The sequence below is a fragment of the Mustela lutreola genome, chromosome 5, assembly GCF_030435805.1.
Source record: "Mustela lutreola isolate mMusLut2 chromosome 5, mMusLut2.pri, whole genome shotgun sequence".
NCBI classification, from domain to species: Eukaryota; Metazoa; Chordata; class Mammalia; order Carnivora; family Mustelidae; genus Mustela; species Mustela lutreola.
The window spans coordinates 74,293,899-74,319,398 of record NC_081294.1 but is presented as its reverse complement, the minus strand read 5'-3'; the positions used below and the strand labels follow the sequence as shown (position 1 = coordinate 74,319,398).

The window sequence follows — 25,500 nt, the reverse complement described above, 5'->3', positions numbered from 1 at the left end:
GGCTGAGGGACAGGCTCAGCCATACCCCAGTGACCTCTGCCAGAAGTTGAATCTCTACGCTTTAATGTGGAGCTGGAGAAGTATGAATATCGAAGCCCTTGGGCAGAGCAAGGCCGGCTCCTAGAGGAAGGGGTGTGTCCTCCTGCCAGCTCATCTTAGCTTTGCAGAATGGCTACTGAGCTCATGAATGTGTTGCTGCTCATGAAACCATTTCAAGACTTCTGGAACGGACAGCTACCGCCCCTACCTGCTTGTTCCCCAGCTGGCTGTGCCTCTGCCACGTGTCTGATGTCTGAGCCCCAGCGATGACTATTACCTCCCTGTGATGTCAACTCCAACACGACTTGGCGGTGAAGCAGGCCTCCTTCTCGTGGGGCTCACACAAAGGAGGCCTGTCGGGAGGCAGCAAGGCTTCCTGACCACAGTTTCCTGCACCTCGGCTCAAGCTGCTGCACAGAAAGTTTTTATGGTTACCGATCAGACTGGGGCCTGGAATCACAGAATGGGACGCTGGCTCTGGCCAGGCCCTCTTTTGCTTGATTAGCTATCGTATCACCCTGAAGCTCTTTGGGATCTGGAAGAAAAGCCAATGTGAATTTCCAACTAATAAAATTCACTCGAGTCGCTAAATAGGGGCCCGCTGGTAACCGCTTCCTGTAATAAAATCCATATGGCAGGCTTGACAAGGAGCACCAAAGACTCAGGTTCTTCTCTCTTTGGAAATGCAGAAAAGCCACTGTCAGAGGACAAGCTAGGGTCCTGTGGCCAGCCCCCTCCCTTCCTCCATGGAGTTGGGAATCCAGGGCCTCACTGAAGCAGAGACATAGCTCCAGGCACCTGGATTCTCTGTGGGACTGGACACTGCCAAGTCTTCCCCTCATGGCCCTGGGCTTGGTGCCACTTGTCTTCTTTCAAATTTAAATTCTTCTTCCAGACCTGGGCCCTTAGGCAACCTATGTTGCCTCCCGCCCTGGGACACTTTGCTTTCTTGTACCCCAGCACACACCTCTGCTCCAGCTTCTTTCCTAGAGTCTTGCTGAGAAAATTCTCACTGCCCAGTGGACCCCATGCAGAGACGATCCTATTTGCTCCAACCGCAACTATGCTCCCCGTTTCCCAGTCTGGTCTTCACCCCTTCACCCCAATAAATGCACCTTGGGACCCATTTTCACGAGGGTGATGTCAACTCCAGCCCTCCCCCCACTCCCTTCCTGACCAGCTGTGGCACTGAATCTCTGGGGGACAGATGGCAGCTCGCTCACGGGCCTCAGGCCCCGTCCATGAGTGAAGGGCAAGGCTGTTCCATCTCAGCTCCCCGACAATGAGGATGAGTTCCCCTTTCCCCCACCCCGAGTCCTCTGGCCCCCTTCCAAGTGAGCTCCACCTTCCCGATACTGCGTGTGATGTTCCAGGAAGGGACCCTCTTGTCCTGGATCATGAAGTTTTCATCAACTCATGCTTTCCTAGCCTCATTTCCTCTTTTGGAAGTCGCCCAAAGCAATGGCCACCTGGACGAATTGAAGGTGCCACACCAAGCCCTGGTGGCTTTGTCAGACCAGCTCAGAGGCCCTGATGAGGCTCTGGAGGCTACCTGACCCTGCTCTTTCACACCCACTGCCCAATGCCTCTTCACTTTCTCTCCCAGGCTCCCCCTGCGCTTACTGGTGAGACAGCAGCACTCTCTCAAAGCCAAGCCTGCCCAGAGGGAAGAATGGGTCAATACCGCTGAGCGGCCTGTGCCCCCTCCTGGCACCCAGGTGGAGAAGGATGTAGATGCCAAGAGCCAAGAAGCCAAAATGGCTCGTCACCAACAGTGGTGTCAGCCAGACAAGTGCCGAGAAACATTAACAAGTTACTGTTAACAGGGCAGGCAAATGCTTCCACACAAGGCCACCCAAAATACCACAGCCCGTGCCACCCCAGGGCCAGCTTGATGTCAGAAGTAGGTCTCATTTCTAGGGAAATCAGGACCAACAAAAATGGGCAATTCTTGAAACCTAGGACTCTGAGATGGAGAAGAGCTGTTTGCTTGGTACATGTCTTTGGTCACTTTCTGAGAAGCAATTACATGTGGCCTCGCTCTATGTTTAGTTAAGTAATTAATTAACTGAGTAGATGATATACACACAGGGGGAAAAATTAAGCAGCACTAAAGTCTTTTTATGTGTGTTTAGCTGGGGGCACCAAAGAAGAATGTATGGTGTAGAATTCGCATAATCTCTTTTTGTCCACAGCAGCAAGAATAACTGCTGGGTGTTGATTCCCAGAACCCAGAGGTGTGTCCTCTTAGCTCACTCAGCCTTTACCTTTGAGGTTGGGCATGGTCAAGTGGGCCAGCAGTCATGGACCCGCCCTACACGAGCTCCAGGGGGTTGCTGGTCTCTCTCCAGCTCTGCCATGATCCCCAGTTCCTCTTGATTTGTACCCAGAACCGAAGACAATCAGGGTCAGAAGTTGGACTATTTATTTTCTACGTCCGTTTTAAGGAAAGAGCATTTTCCCTTCCCTCAGCAGGTTATGGAGTGGGAAGAGATGTCTCCTCAAAACCCATGTCCCAGGCAATACATTTACAAATCCCTAACAAGGGAAGGAGTTCAAGACAGTGACTCGGAGGCTCTTAGCCCTCCTGTTCTGCAGACAAGAGGAAGGTCAAGCCCTCCCAAGTGGCAGAGCACTTTTCCTGTCTGCAACTGAGAGCCAGCTTTGAGATCGGTTGATTCTTGGTGCCCAAACAGAACTAGGTCACCCAGGAATTCTGTTCGAACATGCACGCCATTCTGTTTCCACCAGGTTGCAGGGCCCCTGGGGTCAATGACACCTCCCCGGATGCTGGCACCAGCAAGGCCTGTGGGAGGCACGCTGGTCCCCATGCCACAGGCACTGTCCCTTGGGTCCACAGGGCACAGATCTATGAGAGCAGCAGGAAGCCCTTACTAAGTAAGCACTTACTACATGCAAAGCCTCTCCTTCAGCTTGTGGCTGTGTCACTGCATTCAGGACTTGAGGCTATCCTGGATCCCATAAGGAAGTCCTTTCTCATCGGGCACACGAGGCTACAGCTGTGAAGCAACCTGCCCAGCTAAGGGGCAGAGCCAGCCCTGGAACCCAGGAGGCTGAGCTGAGGCTTTGCTGTCTCCTAACATGCCTATTTCTAGGCACACCGTCTTTTGGGCGTGTTTACCTTAGGACTGCAGAGCGGGAGCGGTGTGTAAGTTTGCCAACGGGCTTTCCTTTCTAGAGGTTCAGGCCGGGGGCACCTCCGCTCACTTGGTCCCACTTAGGAAGGAGAAGCACGCACACTCACACAAGCGCAACCCCCTGTATCTCATGCTTCTTATAATCCCACATCAGTCCTGAAAACTGTATCCAAGTCTTGTCAGGAACCTTAAAAATATAACCCCCCCCGCCCCCGGCCAGCTTACTGAAAAGGCCACTCCCAAGCACACAGCAACCTGACACGTCTGCACAGGCACCCTCATGACTCCTGCTGCGGCCTAACCTTCCAGAAGGCCGGCCCAGGCCCAGGGCCCCCCTGGCTGCCCTCCTCGCAGCGTGGCTACACGGTCTCGAGCGGCCACAGATACTCACGTGGATTTGCCACAGATTTTCCTCTGGTACCACTGCTTGCAGTTGGTGAAGTACTTCTTGTTGGTGCCAATGAGCTTCTGCACAGCACACACGTTGGGGCTGAGATGGAAGCAGCAGTGTTAGCAAACTGGGCAGCATGCCCCCCTACCACCATGTCCTCCCCCACCCCCAGTGTGGGCCCTCCTGGGTCATCAGAATGTTCTAGACATGAAGAAGGTATACAGTCATTTTAGGGTGTTTTTTTTTGGGGGGCGGATAGCTCAGGGGTAGACACCCTCTCTAGCAATGTCTAGGCCCCCTGCAAGTTTCCTACCATATTAAATACTGTCTAAGTGCATCTCACACGCTGACATGGTTTCATGTAAGGGTCCTTCTTCTACACAGATATTTGGTATGCATAGATAAAAGCATCTCAGAATGTTTAGGACACATGCGCCAGATGGAGACAAGGAGCAAAGGTGTATGTCTGCTAAGCAAAGCAGCTTTGAGAGAAAGCTCCCAACCTTTCGCTGTACCCCCAACCCTGGAGCCAAAATGTCCACAGGCTCTAACCCGGCCTCCCGGGACATGGCCAGCCTCACGGTCATGAGGGGAGGCCAAGGTCTGGACCTGGCACCTCCCAGGCAGTGCCACACAGACGTACTCTGCATCCCTAGGCCAGAGGCTTAGCTCTGAACACAACCAAACTGACTGTGGTCAGGACCTTCTTAGGAGATGCTCTTCCACTTGACTCTCTCTGTTATTCATACTCAGGCCCCATCCGAAGTCCGCTGTCCCCAGAAAACCTTCCTCCAGGGCCCCAGGGGACACTCTTCTGTGCACATCTGACCTGGAATATAGCCCTTGTTTGATGCTTGCTACCAAACAGAATCCAACACTGATCAGAGAGGATGTATCTCCCTGCCCTCCAAAGAACAGGGTTCCCTGCCTTGTTCTTTCTTTTATGTCCCAGTTGGGGCCCTAGCCCTGCGTCAGGGTGAAGAGAGACTTCAGAAGGACCTTGTTGAAAATACTGCTCCTGGGACCACCCACTTAGAGGAGTCCACGGGAACTCTGGAGAAGCTGATGGCAATGTCCACAGTTCTGTTGAGAAGCCTTCCTTCCCATAGCCATGGGGGTTTGTTTTTATGTTTTTTTAATCCATGGACCAAGTCATGATCTGGGCCATGCCCAGGGCATGTGGTGGCGGGATTGTCATTAGGAGCCCGTGGCGAAAGGAGTCAGCTGTGGCTATGTGGTGACATCTGTGGGGGCGGGGGGGGGGGGTTGTCTTCCTGCCTCGGGTCAGGCTCATTGGCCAAAGCACAAGTCAGAGGAAAGCAAAGCAAAGAGTCAGAGGCTTCCAGAAAACCTCTGCGTCCTGAGAAATTCAGGTGTGACTTTTACATCTCAGTTCCTCTGTTACTTTAAAAATGCACTCCGTAACCATACTTGCTGCCAGGAAGACACGGCTCCTTCAGTGAGAGCTGCACCTGCCATCCCTGGCCTGCTGGCTGCGGGAACATGGGCAGTTCTCAAATGCTCAGAGTTGGGTTATTGTGTAGGAGGGCACACTGACACTTTGCTTCTCTGCTGTCTGTCTTCTCCCATGTGGATGTCACCTCTTGTCCAGTTTGTGGCTCAGGGGACACAGGTGAGTGGCCCAAGTAGGCCCACTACATAGCAGTGAGTCGACGTAGGGGGCAGGACAGGGGAAGTTAAGGGTGGAGAGCAAACCCCAGGCCAGCAGGGAGGTAAGCCCACGTCCCCTTAGCCCTAGCTGGGTCCCTCCTGAGGATTCTACCGGAAGCCCCTTTGCCCCTCTGTCTGCTGCCTGAGATTCACAGGTTACAGCCGTCCCCACATAACCCCGGGAGAGTCCCCATTGGCCACACTCCAGCCCTAGGTACTGTTTATTGCTGTACAATCTCAGAAGCTCTTCTATGTGACCGAGCAGGAAACAATTACTGTCGATGAATTCCCTGCAACTTTCCGTAGGCGGTTGGCGAATCTTCAGTGAGTCTCTTGTGGATGTGGTTCCAACATTCCTCTGCGGAGTGAGTTTCCACCGCTGCAGCCCTTTGAGATAGGAGCGGAGGCTCACAGCAGGGTGGGAGGGGTGGGCTGTATACACAGGAAATCAAGGCTGAAGTCTAATCGAAATGACCTCGCCATTTCTGGGCCTTCAGCCTTCAGCACCACAGCTCTGCTGTTCCAGTTGGATTTGAGAATCAAGTGCTCCAGGAAATCCAGCCCAGTTGGGGAGGCTGGTAGAAGTGCGAACGCATTTTTATTTCTCTGTCAGTATTTTTGTCCCTCTCTATAGCAACATGGGTGCAGCCGGGAGTCAGGCGACCATGTCACAGTCTCTACGCTCCCAGTAGCTCTCTGCACGGGAACTAAGTCCCTCCCTCCCACTAAGCTGCAGTTTCTCCATCTGTAAAATGGGAACACAAACTACAGATCTCCCATGTGGTGGTGAAGATGCAAGCAAGCGGGGTGGGGGGGATAGAGCGCTGTGCATGGGTGAGGCACACTTGCCAGCTGTGCGTCAGGTCTTGGAGAACACCGCGTGGCCTTAAAACAGCAGAGATTTTTCTTCCCTTTTCACCACTTCTTACTGCAAATGGAGGGTTGGGGCTTGAACAAGGTCATGCGTTTTGCACAGGGCGCCACACCCATGTGCAAGGCCACACAGTCCCGTGGTACTTCTGGGGGCACGATGGTCACAGTAAATGCAACTGTGCTTACAACCATTTTGTTACAGTTCATCGGCTAAAGGCCCACACTTTACAGCGGAGGGGGTACAGGTGTGACTTCTCAGACCATACTGCCAATCACAGATCTCTGCAGGCCTTTCCCGAGACACCCCAAGAACCAAAACAACAGGATCAGCCTGCAGAGGCACGGGGAGGAGGGGTGCAGAGGAAGTTGGTCTAATATCCAAAATTCATATTAAGGAGCACTTGCTTTGCATAAATAAATAAATAAATAAATAAATAAAATAATGCAGTATTTTCCAGGTGGTGAGTGTCTCTTCTGGGCTCCCAAGGCAAGGAGGATTTCTGCAGAAGTGATTCTTGGTGGAAGGATGCCAATGCCCTTGGGGAAGCTTCATGTTGGTGTGCACAGAGACACCATTCTGGGGGGGCAAGACTGCTATCCGGATCCTCTCCTGACTTAGTGGCTAAGATACAGAGGGAACAGAAACTTCCCAGGCACACTGTGGCACCCAATCAGAACACGCTTCTTTAGCAAGAAAGGCAGGAAGACAGAGGTGAGCTGGGCATAGACAGTGAGAATGCCAGGGACACCCATTTGGATTTTAAGCCTCAGAGACCCCTTAACTTTCTGAACTGACCCTCAGCCTTCTGCACACACAGCCCAAGCCCAAGGTGATTCTCCCCTTGCCCTAAAGACCCCTGGACACTCCCTGGTGCTCTGCTCTTTCCAGGAGGGCACTGAGGCTGCGGCTCACCCTGCAGAAATCCCCCTCCCCACAGTCCTGTGAACCTGATGGGCCAAGTAAGCCCATATATAAGGCCACAGGCACGGGATACAAGGATGACTACCCCTGAAGGGGGCAGCCTGTACGCACCCCTGGGGTCCTCCTCAGGGTGGGGAGCCACGGCTTTGTAAGGCCTCTGAAGTCAACTCTAGTCACCCTTAACAGTGAGTTTTGACTTGAGTACACATCTGCCCGGTCATGTGGCAGTCTGGGCCCTACTGAGTTCAAATCCAGACCCAATGGCACCTGAGCTCCTACTGGGGCCCAGGGACATGTGGGCTACCATGTCCTTTACCCACATAGAGTTTTACCTCATTGTGAAAAAAGAGTTGGCTGTAACTCTTTTCAGGTCGGCTGGAAGCTATAGCCAAGCCTGGTTAAGTGTGAGGCACAATGGTTTAGTTTGGGATGTAGAAATACTAGCCATCCCGGTCTGGGTCTGCGCCGGGATCTTTACCAGGTCGGACCCTCTGCCTGGGTTTGCCTCCTAAAGCCAACACATCCGCAGTGTCTCAAAGGACTGTCCACAATGATAACGTCCCACACTTATATTCCCAGCTATTGTTTCAAGGCAGATTCTAATCTTGGCTCCAGGGTCTAGTGCAGGACTGCAGGAAAGTGAAGCATCCTCTCCAGACTCAGTTTCCCAGTCTGTATCACGTGTGTGAGGGGAGGAGATGCCACACTGCCACTGCCGTGCCTTGTGGTGGGCGCGGAGCCTGGCCAGGTGAGCAGGAGCTTCCGGGCTTTGGACACTGCCAGCTTGCATGGCCCTGTGCCACGTGTGGAGACGCCCTCTGGAAGGACCTGGCCTCACTGGAATCTGCACCCGGCTGGGTGGGCTTCCTCTCTGCCCTGTGGCTACCTTTCCACCGTTATTCTGGGCAGAGCTGCCAACTCCCCCCCTCCCCACCCCCTTCCGGGGAGAGGAGGCTGAAAGCCCTGGCCGTCTATCTGTCCAGCCCTCTCGGTCCGATGGGGAGTGTTGCTGGTCAGCTCGCCCGTCCCCTCCTCTGCAAGTAGCCTCTCCTGCGGGCATGCCCTCCAGGTCCCCCACCCCGCTCTGTACACCCCGTGCAGGGCCTGTCCCTCCGGGTGCCGGCGCGCCTCCTGCTTTCCGTTTGTGCTTTGTCCCGCGCGCCCCCGGCCCGTCCCACGGCCACCCCGAGCGCTGCGGCCGGCTTACCCGTGCTGGCGGCCCCGGAGCCGGCTGTGCTGCAGCACCAGCTGGTACGGCGACTTGGCCGGGCCCGCCAGGGTGGCGACGGGGCCCAGGGCCAGCGCCAGGGCGAGGGGCAGCAGCTGCACGAGGAGCGCCATGGAGCGGGAGGACGCGGACATCGGGGAAGTGAGAGCGCCGCTGCCTAGGGCCAGGTTAAGTAGGCGGCGAGCTGGAGGGAGCGGCCACGAGGGGCGGGGAAGCCGGGCGCCCGCCGCCCCCGCCTCCCGCCCGCCGCCCCCGGCAGCGCGGCACCCATGAGCGGCTCCCGCAGTTCCCGCACCCCCGCGCTCCCCGCGCGGCGCCCACCCCAGGGGCCAAGGCCCCTCCGGCGGGCGTGGTTGGGTGGTGCTGGCGCAGGGGCGGCAGGCCGGCTCCTCACACCTCCCTCTCCTCCAGGCCTGCAGAGCCCCATCCCTGAGATCCCTCCCTGACCTCTGGCTGCAAAACTCTAGGGGAGCAGGGCACTGGTGATGCCCTCCGCACTCCCTTCACACTTGTCTGTGTTTCTGGGATGTTTCTGGAACTGGCCTCACCCTGGCTAGCTAACTGAAAGACAGGAAAGGAGTAGCACTTGGATTGACAGAAACCAAAAAACTAAGCTACCCTCAGAACCCCCAGAATAGGGTGTTGGGGGGTCTGCTCATCTTGGTGCACACTCATTCGCTTTCCTTAAACCTCTCTTCAGTACTCTGGGCCTGAAGGACTCTGCAAAGAGATGGAAGGGACTAGATTTCTGCCTTGGAGGAGCTCAGAGCACCTCTGCAAATAGTCACAGGGGAGGGGCCGTCAGTATTCACCCAAGCACCTATTAATCACCCACTAGTTGCTCCCCCCACCCCCAGCACTGTTGGCCCTGGGGAGACAATGAAGGCCTGGTGATTGACATCTGGGCTCTTTCTGAAAAAGCTCACAGTTGGGAGATCCATGAGCCAACAATGTGCCATGGAGAATGGCAGCTGGAGCCTTGGGAGCCCCAAGGAAGCACCTGGCCCTGTGGAAGTGACATCTGGTCTTAGACCTGAGGGTGAGAAGGAGCTGGTCAGCAAAAGGGGGCACGTGTTCAGGGAACTCAAGTTGTCCTGTTGGCTGAACAATGGGGAGGTAGAGTCAAGGAGAGAGGAAGCTGGAAGACTGTGCTGCAGGGCCCAGACCCAAGCTAAGTGCTCGTGGTGGGAAAACGGGCAAGTGACATGATCAGTGTCAGGAACAGGCTGAGAGAACCTCAGATAAAGCAGGGCCACCCTGGAGGCAGGAATGTCAGGTGACTAGGAAGGGGGCACATGAGAGCGGGACCATCCATGGTAGAGATGGGTATGCAGAGAGGGGGGCCAACTCGAGGGGTGTGGAGGAGGTAACCGACCCAGCAGGACCTGGAGGCTGTACGTAAGGAGGGGTGGGGGAAGAGGCAAGATGTCTCAGGTGCTCTTGGCACACACATCTCGATGGGTGGGGACGCCGTTTGTACAATAAGGGACAGGGATGGAGTTGCAGGTTTGCCAGGAGAGGGGAGGTCTGACGTGCTTGTGACTGATTGAGGTAGAGTGTCCCACGGACAGCAGGACGTAGGCTGTGGCTCTCTGGGAGGGTGGGGGTGGAGAGTCACATGTGGGAGTCACCCTGGGCACACATGAAGCTGAGGCTGTGGGAGAGCATGGACTCTTGGGGAGGGCAGAGAGAGCAGGAGGTGGGTGATGGCCGTGACGGTGAGGGCGCAGAGCAGCCACAAAGCTGGTGATGGAGTGGAAGGAGATGGGGAGCGCGGGGCTGTCCCTGGGCAGGGGGGCCGTCAAGGAGGGGCTGTTCGCAGTACTGCTGCCCACATGACAGACCCAAAGAGCCTGCAGTGTTGCAAACAGAGAGCCACTGGGGACTTGGCTGTGGGCAAGAGGATGGCTGAAGCCAGATGGGGTGGTTTGACAGTGAGCGGGTGGGGTGGAGATGCGAGTACAGAGCATAGACAATTCGCTTGAGAATCTTGTCTGGGAAGGGAAAGGGAGAGTCAGGATCGGGGTCAGGGGAAGACAAAATCAAGAAAGGCTCAGACATGTTAGAATGCTGATGGAAAGGAAAAAGAAAAAGAGGGATAATCAGAGTAGGAGGTGCAGGGAGAGTCATGGAGCAGAACAGTTGAGGGGATGGGGGCAGGGGCACCTCCTACTTAGGACAGTAGAAGCTATTGGGGGCCTGACGTGGGAGGACAGATTTCAGGGAGACTTCAGGGTAGCACTGACTAGACTTGGAAACCCCATGGGCACTAGAGAGTAGTCGTGAGGCAAGTGAAGAGGCAACCAAGGCTTGTAGCTGGAAGGACTGGATGTATGAGGAGCACACGGGGAAGGTGTATTGGGGTGCCAGTGGGGAGGCACCCCACTGGGAGGCGTGACCCCGGGTGTGTTCACATCGTGCCCCCTGAGCCACCTGCATTTCCAGGTGGAGAGGTCCTGGAAGGAGCTGCCTTCACAAGGCTGGAGTGCTGGGGAGAGGCAAAGACAGGAGATGCACCTTGAGTCACCACACTAGCAGGTGGTGGCCAAAGCCAAGGAGTAGACGAGGTATCTGGGGGAACCTCCGTTGGAAGAGAGAAGGAGGAAAAGCAAGGAGAGGGGAAAAGAGGAAGCAGATCCAAGCCCTGGGGACGATGCATTTGAGAGGCTGAGGGGCAGGCAAAGAAGGAACCCAGCAGGGAGACCAAAGGAGAGGAGGGTTTCAGAGAGCCCCATCATTGCCAGGTGGGGCGGAGAGCTCCGGCGGGATCCTATCACTGAGTGGGTTCTAGCCTATCACTGGCACTCGGGAAACCAAAGACCAGAAGGCTGTAGAGAGTTTCCTGGAACCCTAGTTTATATCTTCTGCATTGAAGACTAGGGAATGAGATGGGGTGGTCTTGGCCTGATGGCCTTTCTCCCCACCCCCATCTCCCCAGAATGAAGGGGTGGGACACTCACTGTCCTGGCTAGCTCTGGGAGGGAAGGCTCTGTCACTTTGAGGAAAATATTCCTTTGCCTGTTTCTACCCAGATGAGGCTCAGTCTGCTCGCTGGTGAGCACTGTCAAGCACATACCTCAGTCAGGAATAAGTGAACTTTCCCGAAAACAACCTTCTGAGAGAGGAGAATGTCTCTCCTGCTGCCTTAGATTCTGGGTTCGAGTCTCCAGGGTTTAGCTCCACTTGATCTGTGAATTCTTTCCCTCATCGTGGGTTTTATTACCATTTCCTTTTTTCCCCTGCAACTTCTGGGAAAAAATCCAGAGAACAGGATAGGAAGAGCTATTTTGATGATTTCCACATCAAGAAATCCTGTGTGCTGACTCTCTGCTCAGCCAGGGGTCACACAAAGAGAGAGGTGTCTTTGGCAACGACCCCACTCAGTGAGTCAGTCTGGATGGCTGCTCGGATCACCAGCTGGGAAGGCTGCATTGGCTGGGCTGAGGTCTGAACACATGGCAGCCTCCATTAACAAGCATCTGAGCCTGACCTACTGGAAAATAATTCCTTTGTAAATGTGGGGTAACAATAGGAAGTTTCTGGGAAGGAAAGCGGGGAAGTAGCCTTTGGCGATCTTGCTTGACAGTTCACCTTTGTCACTGGAGTCCCCACACCAGGTCCCCCGAGTAGATAGCCAGCCTTGCCTGAGTAATGGCATCGGGACAGCAGAGCTGTGGAGTTCAGGTGCTGGAGGCAGGTGGCCTGAGTTCAAATCCCAGTCCTCCTACTTATAAACTGTGTGGCCTTGGGCAAGTTATTCAACTCCTCTGAGCTTAAGTTGCTACTTATCTCATAGACATGCTAATAAAATCTGCCTCACAGGACTTCAGCGTAGATTACATTACATAACTCAAGTAAAACGGCCAATAAATAGGAGTTGCTTGTTCTCCCTGGTAATAGTTCTATATAATAGAAGCCACTGATTAGCAAGAATAGGAGCAATCATGTGAAAATGATCATTTAATTAATTTCAAGAAGAACATTTCTCTGTTTCAACAAGACTGCTTGGCCGAGGACATGAGGAAGCCTTCAAAGAGATCCAAGCTAAGGCTTGAAATTCCCCCCGGGGGGCCAGAGCCCTGGCAGCATGTGGATTGTAGGGAAGATGCCTCCTGTGTATAAGGACCCCAGGACCCCGCCTTCCCGGCCCAGCTCTCCCTGTAGCAAGATTTATGGGCTTTGGAGCAAGCCAGGTAATCTCTGTAAAACTTCCCTCATCTGTAAAACTAACATTCGATGACTTGAGTTTTTCCATGAGCTCAGTAAGAGATTACAGCGGTATTTCATTTACTGTTTAGATGTAGGAAAAAAAATTCACCTTCATGCCCACCACTGTCCCCTCCAGAAAACCATAAAACACAGAGCCCCGCGAATGTAAACATGTTCTCCCACCAGAGATAGCTGCTCTGGGAGTGTTTTTGTTCTACCGGACAACATGCAGCCGGCGGGAAAAGCAAGGGTCCTCCATCCCCGCCGACCTGGAGCCAGCCAGGGCTCACACAGCTCACTAAGAGACCGCTCACTTGGAAAGGATTTTCTTTTTCTTTCCATGTCAGAAAAACCGAAGAGAAAGAGCGGCTTGTTTGGAACAATAATTACTAGACTTTTTCAGGCACTTTATAAAAATGACTACTTTCACATTCTGTGGCTCATGTAACATTCCCCCCAAACGGTTTCGTTTTTGAAAAATCACTCTGTTGTGCTTGACAACAGGCCTTAAACATCGGGATGAATTCGTGGTTTCCAACAAGTTGGCCACAAAGAAAACCGACAGAAACTGGTTTGGGGTCTGCCGGTGGGAGAGCTGGCGTTGGCACCCTGGCCAAATTCATACCTACCTCTTGCCATCCTCCCCAGGGTCCCTGGTGATGCCCGTGCATCAACGCGGACAGACGAGATGGTCAACATAATGTCCAGAGGACACTCAGCCTTTCTAACCTGCCACCTTGTAGCGAATCAGCTCTTAAAATTCAGTACCCTTAGACTTGCTGGGGAGAAGGAAGGATGGGTTTTGGCACGAGATATCTCACTTAAAAGAGTACGCGAATCGCATTTTGAGGAAAGTTTCCATTCTTTGTACAACACACAGCATTTAGAACAGTACTTTACACACAGCAATTATCTATCCCCCTAACAAACAAATGCACAAAACAGCCCTGTTTTCAAAAATTAAGGGGTGACTGCAGTGCCATTTAGGGAATTCAGATTTGGGTTGTCAAGGGTTTTCCACGACGTTGTCACTGAAAATGTGTGCATCTTGTTGGTGCACGAGGATCTTAGAGCCCCTCTCCCACTCCCACTCTCCCGCCCCCCATCCGACTCTGCCTTTTAACAAGATCACCAGGTCATTTGTGTGCACAGCCAAGTCTGAAAAGCACAGGCCTACAGGGTTTTGGGTGAAACAGGTAAAGCTCAGATAAGTTTCAACTACAGTTCAACTTATGGAAAGCTTTTCAAGAAATACAGACACTGACCAAAAGAAAGAAACCTGAAAATGTTTACCAGTGACATGAGCCCATTGAAAATGTGGCCTGGTGCTGCACCGAGGCCCAGGTGACTTTGTGAACGAAAGTCAAGGTGCTTGGGTGACTGGCAGGTGTACCCCCCTCCCCCCACCTCCAGCATCGTCCAGCCATTGGATAGTCAATGTCTTCCACCACTGAACAGGGAAAAACAATTGTGTTCTGCAGGGTCACTTGCAATTCTTCTTGCCTTTCAGAGCCTGCAAAGGGCACCCAGGTGGTCCACGGGTTTGCCACAGCCAGCACTGAAAACAAACCTGCGGCTTCAGGCTCTACATTTGATGGGGGCAGAAGAGCTGTTGCAGCCCTCAAATGGCATGAGGCCCCCAGTGTTTACTTTCCTAAATGACTTGCTGTTTTCACAACTTCTCCAAACACTGGCTTTCTTAATCAGGGCTTGCCAAACGCTACTTGTTGGTTAGAACCCAACTTCATTTTCCAGGGAAATGGATTTTTCACAAGAGAGTTGCTCTGATTTGGCTCGTATAAAAATGTCCTGGAAAAATAATCCACAGGCACTTTTGAGGTTGCTTCAATCACCTGACCTCAAATACTTTCGAGGATTGTTGCCCACAGTAGGGAACTTGAGACAAAGCAGACCCATGCCTTTCCTCGGTGTCCCTCAAGTTTTCCTGCTTGGAGGACAAAGGCCTCACGGAACAGACACCACCCAGTGGCTATGCATTCCAAACTCCAGCGAGCCCCCATGGCTCTGCTTCACTACTGTGCTCTTGCCAAGGGCACTGCCCGGGGCTGGAAGCCCAGCAGGCACTTTTGCCTCTCTCCTCATCCTGCCCCTCCATGTGCAAATGTCCCCCAGATCCTCCAAGCCTTTCTTCCACACCTCTCCCAGATGTCTCTATTCCTCCCATCTAGCGCTCCAATACCCCACTGCCTCGCCTCCCACCAGCGGCAGCCCCTAGCCAGCACCCCAGCCATCTGCCTTTCCCAACACTGCCTGTCTTATCTTCCCCAAACATCCCTTCTCCCAAAACATTGCTCTCCTAGGACACTCCCAATGGCTTCTAATGTTTATGAGATAAAATCCAGACTTCTCTGCCTGTTTTCTTTCATTTTAATGGGCATTTTTTCCTTTCATTTTAATGGACCCCCCTTTTTTTTCTGGTTAAAAAAAGAATGCACGCTGATGATACAAAGTTTGGAAAATACCGAAAAGGCTAGATCATAGAATAAAACGGATCCATCCACCATCTCTACACCGAAAGGTACTTTTGATGCATTGCCCTTCTTCAACTGTGCCTGGCCTCTACAGGTCTCTGTAGAATTCCTCCTTGTGATGGACTTTGCCTGCTTTCCCACGGTCCTGGCATGAGCCCTGGCTCCTGTGGGACACGCAGCCCACACAGCCCCGCTTCTGCTTTCCCTAGGCAGAGCACTGGGCTCCTCTTGGCCCCCACTTTCCTGTACCTGTATACTCTTCTGCCTTTAAGAACAGCATTGCTACTGAGAAGCTGTGTGCCCCCAGCAGTTCCTTAACCTTTCTGAGCTGTTGTGTAATCATCAGGTCTTCCTTCCTTGGCCTTCCCACTTGAGGGAGGCTCTTCCTTCCCATGTCGACTGGCTATTAGCCCTTGGGTCTGCCGTGACACTTGTTACCCAAGTGTTTACACGTGCGCTTCTTTTAGAACTTCAGCATAACTCAGCACAGTCAGCATTTACAGATTCATTAATTGACTGCTGTCTATGTTTTAGAAAGGCCAGCCTGAACCCCTTCTGGTGCAATTCCCACCCATTGCAGTTGACTGGTCTGGGGAAGGCGGGGACTGACACCGCTCCACGTGGCTGCTCCCCCCACCGACAACTAAGATTTGCCAGTGTTCTGTGGCCCTCTGGGTCAGGCAGAGACCCAAGGGGCTAAAAGAACAGTGGTCCTGGCTCCCCTCCCCGTCTTCCCCAGATGGGGTGGGTGTTCAGTCCCCACAGGAAGGACTCCGCTTCTCTGGGGCTGGGTGCTCCCAACATCAGATCCTGATTCTCTGACTGCCCCCCCCCCCCCACACACACCCTTGGTAAATGCAGAGAAAGCCTCCACTTCCTCAGCCCCATGCTGTGCAAGCTTCAGAGACAGAAAGGGGAAGAAGTTAGAGCCCGGGCCTTTCTGAGAGCGTGTTAAAAGCACCTAAGAAGGGGCGCCTGGGTGGCTCAGTGGGTTAAAGCCTCTGCCTTTGGCTCAGGTTGTGATCCCAGCGTCCTGGGATCGTCCTGGGATCGTCCTGGGATCGAGCCCCGCATTGGGCTCTCTGCTCGGTGGGGAGCCTGCTTCCCCCTCTCTCTCTGCCTGCCTCTTTGCCTACTTGTTATCTCTCTGTTAAATAAATAAAATCTTTTTTTTAAAAAAAGTGCCTGAGAAATGCTCTGACCCTGATCCACCCTGCCTCAACAAAAATGACTCTGGACATTGGAATTCATGGTACAGAGGGTGATTCTACAGGCCAGACAGCCTGAGCGATAAGAGACACAACATTCTGCCTGCTGGTTTGCACACGTTGGAACATGCCCCTTCTCAAGATCAGCACCTTCACCCTGGTATGAAAGGGCAAAACTTCCCCCCACTTGAGTGCTCCGTGATACACACCCCGACTTCCCTGGACCCTCCACTCTGCTCACGCAGCAGTCGGGCTCAGGGCCCGTCCCAGAAGACGCGGCCCAGAGCACACCTGTCAGCCCCAGCCGCCCCTCTCTGCTGCTGGCTTCCCCGCCACCCCCAGCCTTACCCCAGCATCTCCTCCTCAGCCTTCCACCCTGGGGGCCCCTGACCTTTCCCTGGAGTGGGATGGCCTAAACACTGTAATTAGAGGAGCCCTGGAAAGAGGCTTGGATTGCTGCTTCTAAAGACAGCAAAAGTAGGGAGGAGCCCAGGGTTCCTCCAGACGAGGCTGTGTCTGGGAATGACCATGAGCTTCCTGGCGGCAGGGAGGCAGTCCGAGGAGGAAAGCGTGTCTGAGCATGCATGCACCACACGGAACACAAGCCCACGGACGCAGCTCACCGAGGGCAGGTACTGCTGTAATTACTTTCCACCCATGAAGTCATTTTGTCCTTAAAATAATCCTGTGGTTTGGGAATTTTTCTTGTTTTACCGACGAGGAAGGCAAGGCTGGGAGAGGTGAAGGGACTTGCGGGAGAAGCGATGGAGCTAGTAAGCTTTGAACAGAGGCAGCCCAGTTCTTGGCACCGGCCCTGCCTACACTGCCGTGTGCTGCCCCTTGTTCGGCAGGGTGGGCTGCACACTTTTTGAGAGCCCTTGAACCTTCTTTTCTCTCCCTTGCACAGACGTTCATTGAGCAAACCCCTGTGGGTTTCTGGTGAATGAGGCTGTTTGGGAGAGGAAACTAGTGACCCTCGACCACTCCCCTCCTGCCCGGGGGACGGAGACACAGGGGCCTGAGCAGCTTGCACCGCTGTTTACTCTCACGGGAACTTCAGCGTTCCTTTGAGTGGATCCACAAGAATTCTTCAGCCGTCCTCCGCAAGCTTACCGTTAGGCCCCTCCCCACCTGCAAAAGGGACCATCTGTATTTACCGCTGGGTGAATCTAAGTGAGCCAGTGTTTCCGAGATACAGGCCGGGGGATTCTCAGCCGGCTTCTGCCGTGGCAACTTTCGGCTCCTCCAAATCACCCAGTGGCACAGTCCTCCTCTGAGGAAGTCTCCAGAAGGGAGGGAGTTAAACCAATAAAAATGCTACTCTGCCGGCATGGGCAGGAGGGGGGCTGCTTTCTTGAATTTGGGTGAAGCACATCCCAGTCTTTTCCCCCAGGGTCTAGACCTGTCTGCAGCACTGACTTTGGGCTCCCAATGGCCTGGAGCAACCCAGATGGGACCTTCTCCAGCTGCACCCCAATTTACCCTGGGGTATTCTCTAGGTTCCCACTGCTAACTTAGGGTCTCAGCTCACGTGGACTCTTAAACGTACTGCAGCAAGCACTTTACTTATCCAGACTCCTCTTTGCTGCCTTCTGTGCTTCGGCAATGACCTCTGCCTGACTCTGGTTGGCAAGACGGATCATTTTCTTTCCTAATATATTTCACACTGGGGATGGACTGTGTATACTGAGCAGTCATTGTTTCTCTTAAAGTATGGTAAAAGTGGGTAAAATAAGAAGTGAGAGGTAATTTTTTGGGTTCTTGGCACAACCCGCCATGTGACAACACTTCATCCAGACTCACTGAAAAAAACAAAACAAAACAAAACACCCCAAACTTCCCTTTGATACCTTTTTAAATTAGTGCTCCAACCAATTATCCGTGCCTGAGAATTCTTCAGACGAATGGCACAGTCCCTTGAATTAACATTTAATACAACAAAATCCCAGGACAACAGAAGAATCAAAATGACCCCAGCATCTGTACAAAAGATTTGTCTAGATTAATGAGCACATTTCTGAAGTCACAGTTGAGCCACAGTTTGAGTAAGTCCTGTTGTTCTACCTCATTTACCAAAAAACGCTACTGCCGGTGTATGGACAATGGTGTTGCTCCAGAAAATGGTCTGGGACTGATTCTCCACTCACAGAACTCAGGCTACAAGTTCAGCAACAGGTTGCATGTGGCAGTTCCAGAAATGACTCAGTCATTCTCTGTTCGTGAGGCACTCAGTCTGGTGGGGGAGCTAGGCTCATATACAATGAAATAACAGCTTAATACATGGATCCGTGGACAGGATTTCCAAAGGAAAGTACCCAACCACACAGGGTGTGAGGGGGTGGTGGTGGCTAGTCAATGGTGAGGGAGTACGGCAGGGCAGTGGCGGGGGTGGGGGGGGCGGTTGGGATACTTCCCAGAAGAGGTGATTCATCATTTGGTTGGGAGGGAAGCCAAGTCAGCAAAGGTAGACTGCAACTCATCAAACCAAAAACCAGAGGCAGGGTTAGTACCAGTGACATACATATTGCTAGTCTAGGTTTCTGGTTCTCGTCAGAGCTCTATAGTTCCTGGGACATACAGGAGCCTAGAAGAATTGCTTTCTCATGTATCCATTCTTAATGGCCAAGGAAAAGGCCATCTTGATTATTCTATTTAGAACCACCCCCCACCACTGTATAGAAATCTACTACATATCTTAAGGCTTGATATTTGGTCCTTTTTACAAAAAAACCCATCTTCGGCGTGGACATTTTCCAAACTTCACAACCGATCAGCACTCTGGAATGTGCCCCAGGGCCATGCAAAGACAGGTCAGCCACCTTTGCAGTTTAAAGGAGGTACGTGGGGGGAAGCAACAAGCATGAGTGTGAGTGTGTGTGTCTGTGTGATGTGTAAACAGCAGACTCTATCTCTGTGTCCAAATCCTATGAGCACAAATCCTAGTGAGCCCTGGAGACAGATGTGGCTGGGTCTGGCCAAGTCAGAGAGAAGCACGAAGCTCGAGGCAGAGCTTAGAAAGGCTTGGCTTGCTGATTAAAGTCCAATACACTCTGCAACTTCAAAACATGTTTATTTAGATGTAAAGTCTTTCCAAGACCCCATAAATAAGATCTTGGCCCGTTTTCAGAGCGTATTGTGACTGTCGTGGCCTCTTTGTAACTTTGGTGCCTGTAACTTTCTGCTGGGGACCTGAGTGGATCACCCCACACCAGTAAATTAATAAATAAAGCAGCAGAAAGGAAGACGGCAGGGTCACGAAGTCCAGGCTTTCATGCCTTTTCTTTCTTCATAACTGTTTCCAGATGTGGGGCTTGGCGCCATGCCAGCTCGGTGACAAGAATGAATGAAAGTCCTTCCTCCCCAGCTAACAGCAGGCGGCTACTGGTCCCGGCAGGATGGCCTGTTTGTGTTTGCGTTTCAGAGGGACTCCCTTGGCTGGAAGCATGGCCCTTGTTGAGTGGGGTTGCCTGAGGCTAAACACGAGCACCTCGGTGCAAGGCGTCTCCTGAAAAAGGTGGCGGGGAAAACTGCACACTTAGAAGAACAGTCCTGGACCATGGGGAGAGACAGGACCTGGATTTTGGGTCCCACATCCTGGCAGTAAAGAAATGGCATACATTCGATCCATAGCAGGGGACCCTGGGTTTACCATCGATGAAATGCTTCCTCCAGAGCTGCTGAGGAGACAGGAGCTGCTGTGCTCCCAGCTTCAGGGAGCTCACCGGCTGAGATGGGGCACACGCCCACCCAGCCAAAGGAGTAACCCAGGCCAAAAGAGAATTGTCAGGAGAGACATCCTGGAAAACTCACACGTTCGGGGTCTCGTAGAGGACAGTCAGGACTACTTTCGGGAGCAAAAAGAAGAGCTCCTAGAAGTGGCAGGCTCCAGCATGGTTCAAGTGGCCAGTCCCTGTGTGTGGAGGAACTTCTCCCTCAACCTCAGACCTTGGTCCATGGAGCAGTCAGGCTGCCAGGGGTCCCAGGCCTGGAGGCCAGGCCAGTAGAGCTGAGGGCTCTGGCCTTCTGCTTCAGTCTTCTTCTGACTTTTGGGGAAGTCTCCTTCTATTGATTTTTTATTTGCTAGCCAACCTGCTCATCACAATCACAAGGAAAATAAACTGAATTGCTCAAACTGGAAACATATAAATTAGTCGGACATCAACGTGGCCTTCTCTAGCACACAAATAGGGAGTCTGTTTGCCTGTGTGATGGTATCAGTGAGCACTCCAGAGCCAACCATAAGAATGCACTTCATTCATTCTAGAACACAAGTAGCTCTTTACTTGTGGATTTCCAAGAAAATCTTGCAACTGGGAATGCTCTGAAAAGTCGCAGAAAATCTTGGCTTTCATGCCTCAAAGGACATCTGACCTCAGCTGGTTTGGCCTTGCAGAGAGCAGAGCTTGTTTCTTGTGTCACTTGCAGGAGTTAATTTTGCAGACTGGAACAGAAAGCCCCAGAAAGTACGAGGGTGAGAGAGTGGCCAGGGTCACTTTAGGGAAGCAACAAAAGAGGCTGCGTCTGTCTGCTGGGGATGGGATCTTTTTGGTCACAGAGCGAGAGCGTAAATGGACAATCCTGTTCTCCCGTCCTGGCTGCTGACTCTGTGCCCTTCTCAGGTCTTGGAATGGAAAGGCAGGCTGAGACAAGCCACACATATCCTCCATTCTACAGGCCCAAAACCCCAGCCCCAGGGCTACTGGGTGTGTATGCCACTTGCAGGTGAAATGCTGCTTACATAATTTGGATTTGGAACAATGCATGAAAAGATATTTTAGAGCATGGATTCCTGGGGACTCATATCTTAGGGGCCAGCAGACAGGGTTCTGTTAGCCCCTTTCCTGGCCCTGGCTAGACTGGGTTCCATGCAGTGCTGCCCAGACCCAGGGATGCATGAGATGAGCCCTAGGAGGCAAGAAATGAGCAAATTTGGGGATAAATACAAAAGATGTAGAGAATTCTTTGTGTTTTCCAGAAGCATACCATCAACTGGGAGGGCCAAAAAAGGCAAGAAATCATGCTTTGGACTGGGAAATCTTCAGCTCTGTGGTCAAGTTTACTAAGCTTTCCTGTTCTCAAAGCTCAGCACACTCTGTCTTACCTCCACGATGATGGACACGTTGCTCCTGCCGTCTGGCTTCTACTTGTCCATTTGATTTTAGTTTGGATGACATCTCCTCCAGGAAACCTTCCCTTCTTCGATAACCCTTTTCTGGGCTGGCATTCACCCTGATTTCTTCTATACTATGGCACTTGTCAGTGTTGCAATTATCTGGTGATACGTAGACTGCAAGTTTGGTGAAGACAAGGAAGTGCCTGCCTCACTCATGTCCCTATTCCCAGCTTTCGATCACTGATTCACAGATCTCTTCGTGGTGACCTGGTATGTAAACCAGTCAAATGATCATAGGAAAGAGATGTCATTGTGCAGCTTTATCCCTCAGAACTGGCATGCCGGAGGGGGTGCACTGTGATGTCTTCTTCGAGGAAGCTGGGGCAGGAAAGATAAGAGGAGGCATGGAACCTAGTTGCATCAGGCTACCCCCCACCCCAATCAGGGTGTTCTATTCCATGGGAATACAATCTGCGAATCATTAATGAGGCGGAAGGGTGCTTCTATTCAGGGAGCTCCCACCACAGGCCAAGATGGTTTTCCAGATGCCAACCATGTTAATAATATCTGCCATTCATCCAGAACTGGCTTCAGGCCAGGCCACTTCTTGGGCTCTCTCAACAACCCTGCTGAGCAGAGATGGCTGTTCTGTTTTTGCAGATGAGGGACTGAACCTCACAAAGGTGGGATGGGGCCAATGTGCATGGCCACTGAGTCAAACGTTAAAGGTGATATTTAAAGATTTTAATTGTACATTTAAATAACTGCCAAAGATGCTAGAGTATTGTATTTTGAATATGGACATCCCATTATATTTTTGTCCAGTTTGGAAATATAGATTTAGTTCATGCAATTTATGGAAAATGCCTGCTTTCTATCACTCTACCCCTTACCAGCCATGTGACCTTGCGGTAGTTATTTAACCTCATCTAAGTCAGGGCTCTCTATAAATTGGGAATAATAGTGGTACTGAATTATAGGGCTGTTGGGAGAATTATAATAAGCTGACACATATGAGGTGTTTAGAATAAGGATTGGTCCATACTGCTAAACAAGTGTGTGCTATTATTATTACTATTATTTAGATTTTTTACATGATCTAATTGCAAAGTCATTTCTCATTGTCAATATTAACCAAAGCTGACTTAATTATGGTTGGAAAAGTATCATTTCATTTTCTTTAAAGATTTTATCTATTTGAGAGAGAGAGGGAATGAGCAGGGAAGAAGGAGCAGAGAGAGAGGGAGAAGCAGACTCCCTATTGAGCAGGGAGCCCAACATGGGGTTTGATCCAGGACCCTGAGACCATGACCTGTCCTAAAGTCAGAAGCTTAATTTACTGAAATACTTAGGCTCCCCTGAATAAACACATTGCTGTGGGCCCTCCTGAGAACCATCTCCCTTATGGGTTCTGACTCTAGCAGAGACAGAGAAGTCTCTATGCCCATGAAGCCAGGTGCAATATCGTCACTACTTCTTGCTTTGATCTTGAGAGCCTGCATTTTCTATGGCCCCTTCGGTGGGTATCTTGGGGATCTTTGTATGTGGCTGCAATGCCCCACCCACTGCAAGCCCGATGAGAGGGAAATCTTGCCTTTACCAAATGTGAGAGAAGAGACAAGGAGGGAGAGGGAGGAGGGACCTAGGCAGGTCAGCATGGAGGAGGTGATCCCAGGCAGATCTGCTGTGGGAGAGCACACTTATGGAAGCTGAACAAACGGAATCTGGTACAAGCTGTGCTTGTCCACACAACCCCTGGGAGGTCTTCCTCTAGCCCTGAGGTTATGTGTGCTTTGTTTTATCTAGATATACATTTATTTATTTATTTATTTATTTTATTCATTTATTTATTTTGAGAGAGAGAGAGAATGAGCAGGGAGGGACAAGGGAGAAGGAGAGAACCCCAAGCAGGCCCCACGCTCAGTGCCAAGCTGGACACTGGGCTTAATATCACCATCCTAAGATCATGATCTGAGCTGAAATCAAGGGTCAGACACCTAACTCACTGAGCCACCCAGGCGTCCCCCTGTGATTCATTTTTTAAAGTCCCCACATGTCCCTGAAGGGCTGTGACCACAAGTGAACAAGATTGCCTTCTCTCATCAAGGGCCAGCATCCCAGAACATACCAGAGGGAAGAGGTCAAATGTTCTCTGCTTTTCCTCCCCAGGTTAAACAGCAGACAGGTGCTCTGCATGGCTAAGTCCTGTAGACCCTCTTGCTACTCCAAGAGTGGTCTATGGACCAGAATTACTGGCATCACCTCAAACTTCTAGAACAAGCCCCACTGAATCCAAATCTGCTGCAAATGAGCCAATCTTTACCTTGGCAGCATCTTAGAATGGGGAGATTTGCGCAAAACCCAATGCCACCCACCACACCTCAGACCAGTTAAGCCAGAACTCTGGCTCTGTCGTCCCAGCCACACTTTTTAAGCTCCCAGAGCCATTCCCGGGTGCAGCCACTGCTGAGAGCCACTGTCTCAGTCCTGTCCACATGGCACAGCCAGGCTGGGCTCCTCTCACCTGGGCCACTGTAGCTGCCCCTGGCTCTTTCCCTCCGGAGGCCAGACCCTTCCCCACCTGACCCTGACAAGTCTTCTCAGCCTTCTCTCTAAACGCTCTTCCTTCCCCAAGCATGTTTCCAAGTTTCCCACGTGCTCCGTTTCTAGCTGTCTTCCACTTACTTCTTGTCCAAATCCTGCCCCTCTTTGGAAGTGCATCATAACTATGCCTTCTTCATCCGAACCCTCTGCCTGGTGGTGATCTCCCCATCATGGTCTGACTTTCACATGGCCCTTCCTATTTTCACACTGGATGGCCTCGTTCCCCGTTCTTCCTCACCCCCTTAGGCTGGGAGCTGCCATGAGGGTGAAGTGGGGCCCATTTACTCTTGTTCATCCTGGCTTGTGGCTCAGCACCCAGGGCTACTCACATACAGCTGCGCCCTCAGGCAGAGGCAGGCCCAGGAGAACTCCACAGCCTGGAAAATTCAGGCAGGGCCTGAGAGCCCTTCAGTCCTGCAAACTGTCTCCACCCACCCTGGGGACTCTTGGCGTGGAAATTTGTTTCATTAAATTAAAGCTCTTTAAAATTACTCCTCTAAGGGGAGTGGGCAAAACCCACATTAGGCAACTTGCTTTGGTCTCTGCAACATAAAAGCTGTCTGGAAATCCACAGTTTTCTATCATTTGTAGTAATGTTAATACAGAACTTCAAATGTGGGCCCCCTCCCTTCTAAATAATAGCCTTACTCTTTGGTGGGATAAGCGAGGTTCACTACCACAGCCAGCAGAAACCTGACCACCAACTTCAAAGGAGGCACTCTCCAATCTCTCCTTCCAGCTCCCTCTGGCAGCCTGAGCCTGGCCTCAGTTCAAACCCATAATAAATGTTTTTTTAATGCAGAGACTGCATTAGCATTTAGGCTTGGACTCCTCCTCTGTTTTCCCTTCATGCTATGAAAATCATTCAGTGATTTGCTCAGGCAATGAACCAGATATTTAATGTCTAGAAACAGGATGCAGGGAGAAGAGCTCCCCCTATCATCACCGCCTCCATGTGCCTTTAAGTGGGGCTGACCTGTGTCTTCCTCCCCAGGGAACTGGGGCCCCAGCAGCTGCTCCTTTAGTGTTGGATCACTTTCACCTTCTGCCCTTGCCATGCACCCACACACCTTTTTTTTTTTTTTAATGGAGGTATAATTGACATGTAACCTTGCATTAGTTTTATTTGTACAACATAATGATTTGATACATCTCCCAAAATGATTACCATGGTAAGTCTAGTCAACATCCATCACCATACATAGTTACACTTATTTTTCTCTTCTGATGGGAACTTTTAAGGTCTACTCTCTTAGCAACCTTCCAATTTGCAATCCAGTATTATTAACTATTGTCACAATGTTGTACGTCACACTCAGTCCACACACTCAGGACTTTATAATGGGAGATTTGTAAGTCTCTACCCCCTTCACCCATTTTGTCCTCTATCCTATATCCTCTACCCTACCCCCAAGTCTGGCAACCACCAATCTGTTCTTTGTAGGATTCTACATATAAATGAATCATACAGTATTTGTCTTTCTCTGTCTGACTTACTTCACTTTGCATGACGCCTTCAAGGTCCATCCATGTTCTGGCAAATGACAGGAATTCTTTTTTTTTTTTTTTCTGATAACTTTTTCTAATATTCC

The 25,500-nt window shown here is 51.7% G+C and overlaps 1 protein-coding gene across 1 annotated transcript in view; it reads right to left on the bottom strand.

Moving 5' to 3' along the window:
- TGFBI (transforming growth factor beta induced) overlaps positions 1-8,443 on the bottom strand; it is a 32,460-nt gene extending 24,017 nt beyond the window's left edge. Inside the window, exons 1-2 of the mRNA XM_059174639.1 lie at positions 8,262-8,443; positions 3,589-3,687 (exon numbers count right to left, since the gene is read on the bottom strand). Of these exons, the coding sequence (XP_059030622.1) occupies positions 3,589-3,687; positions 8,262-8,416 (254 nt within the window). The 5' untranslated portion in view covers positions 8,417-8,443. The remainder of the gene's footprint in view (positions 1-3,588; positions 3,688-8,261) is intronic.
- Between the last annotated feature and the right edge of the window lie 17,057 nt (positions 8,444-25,500).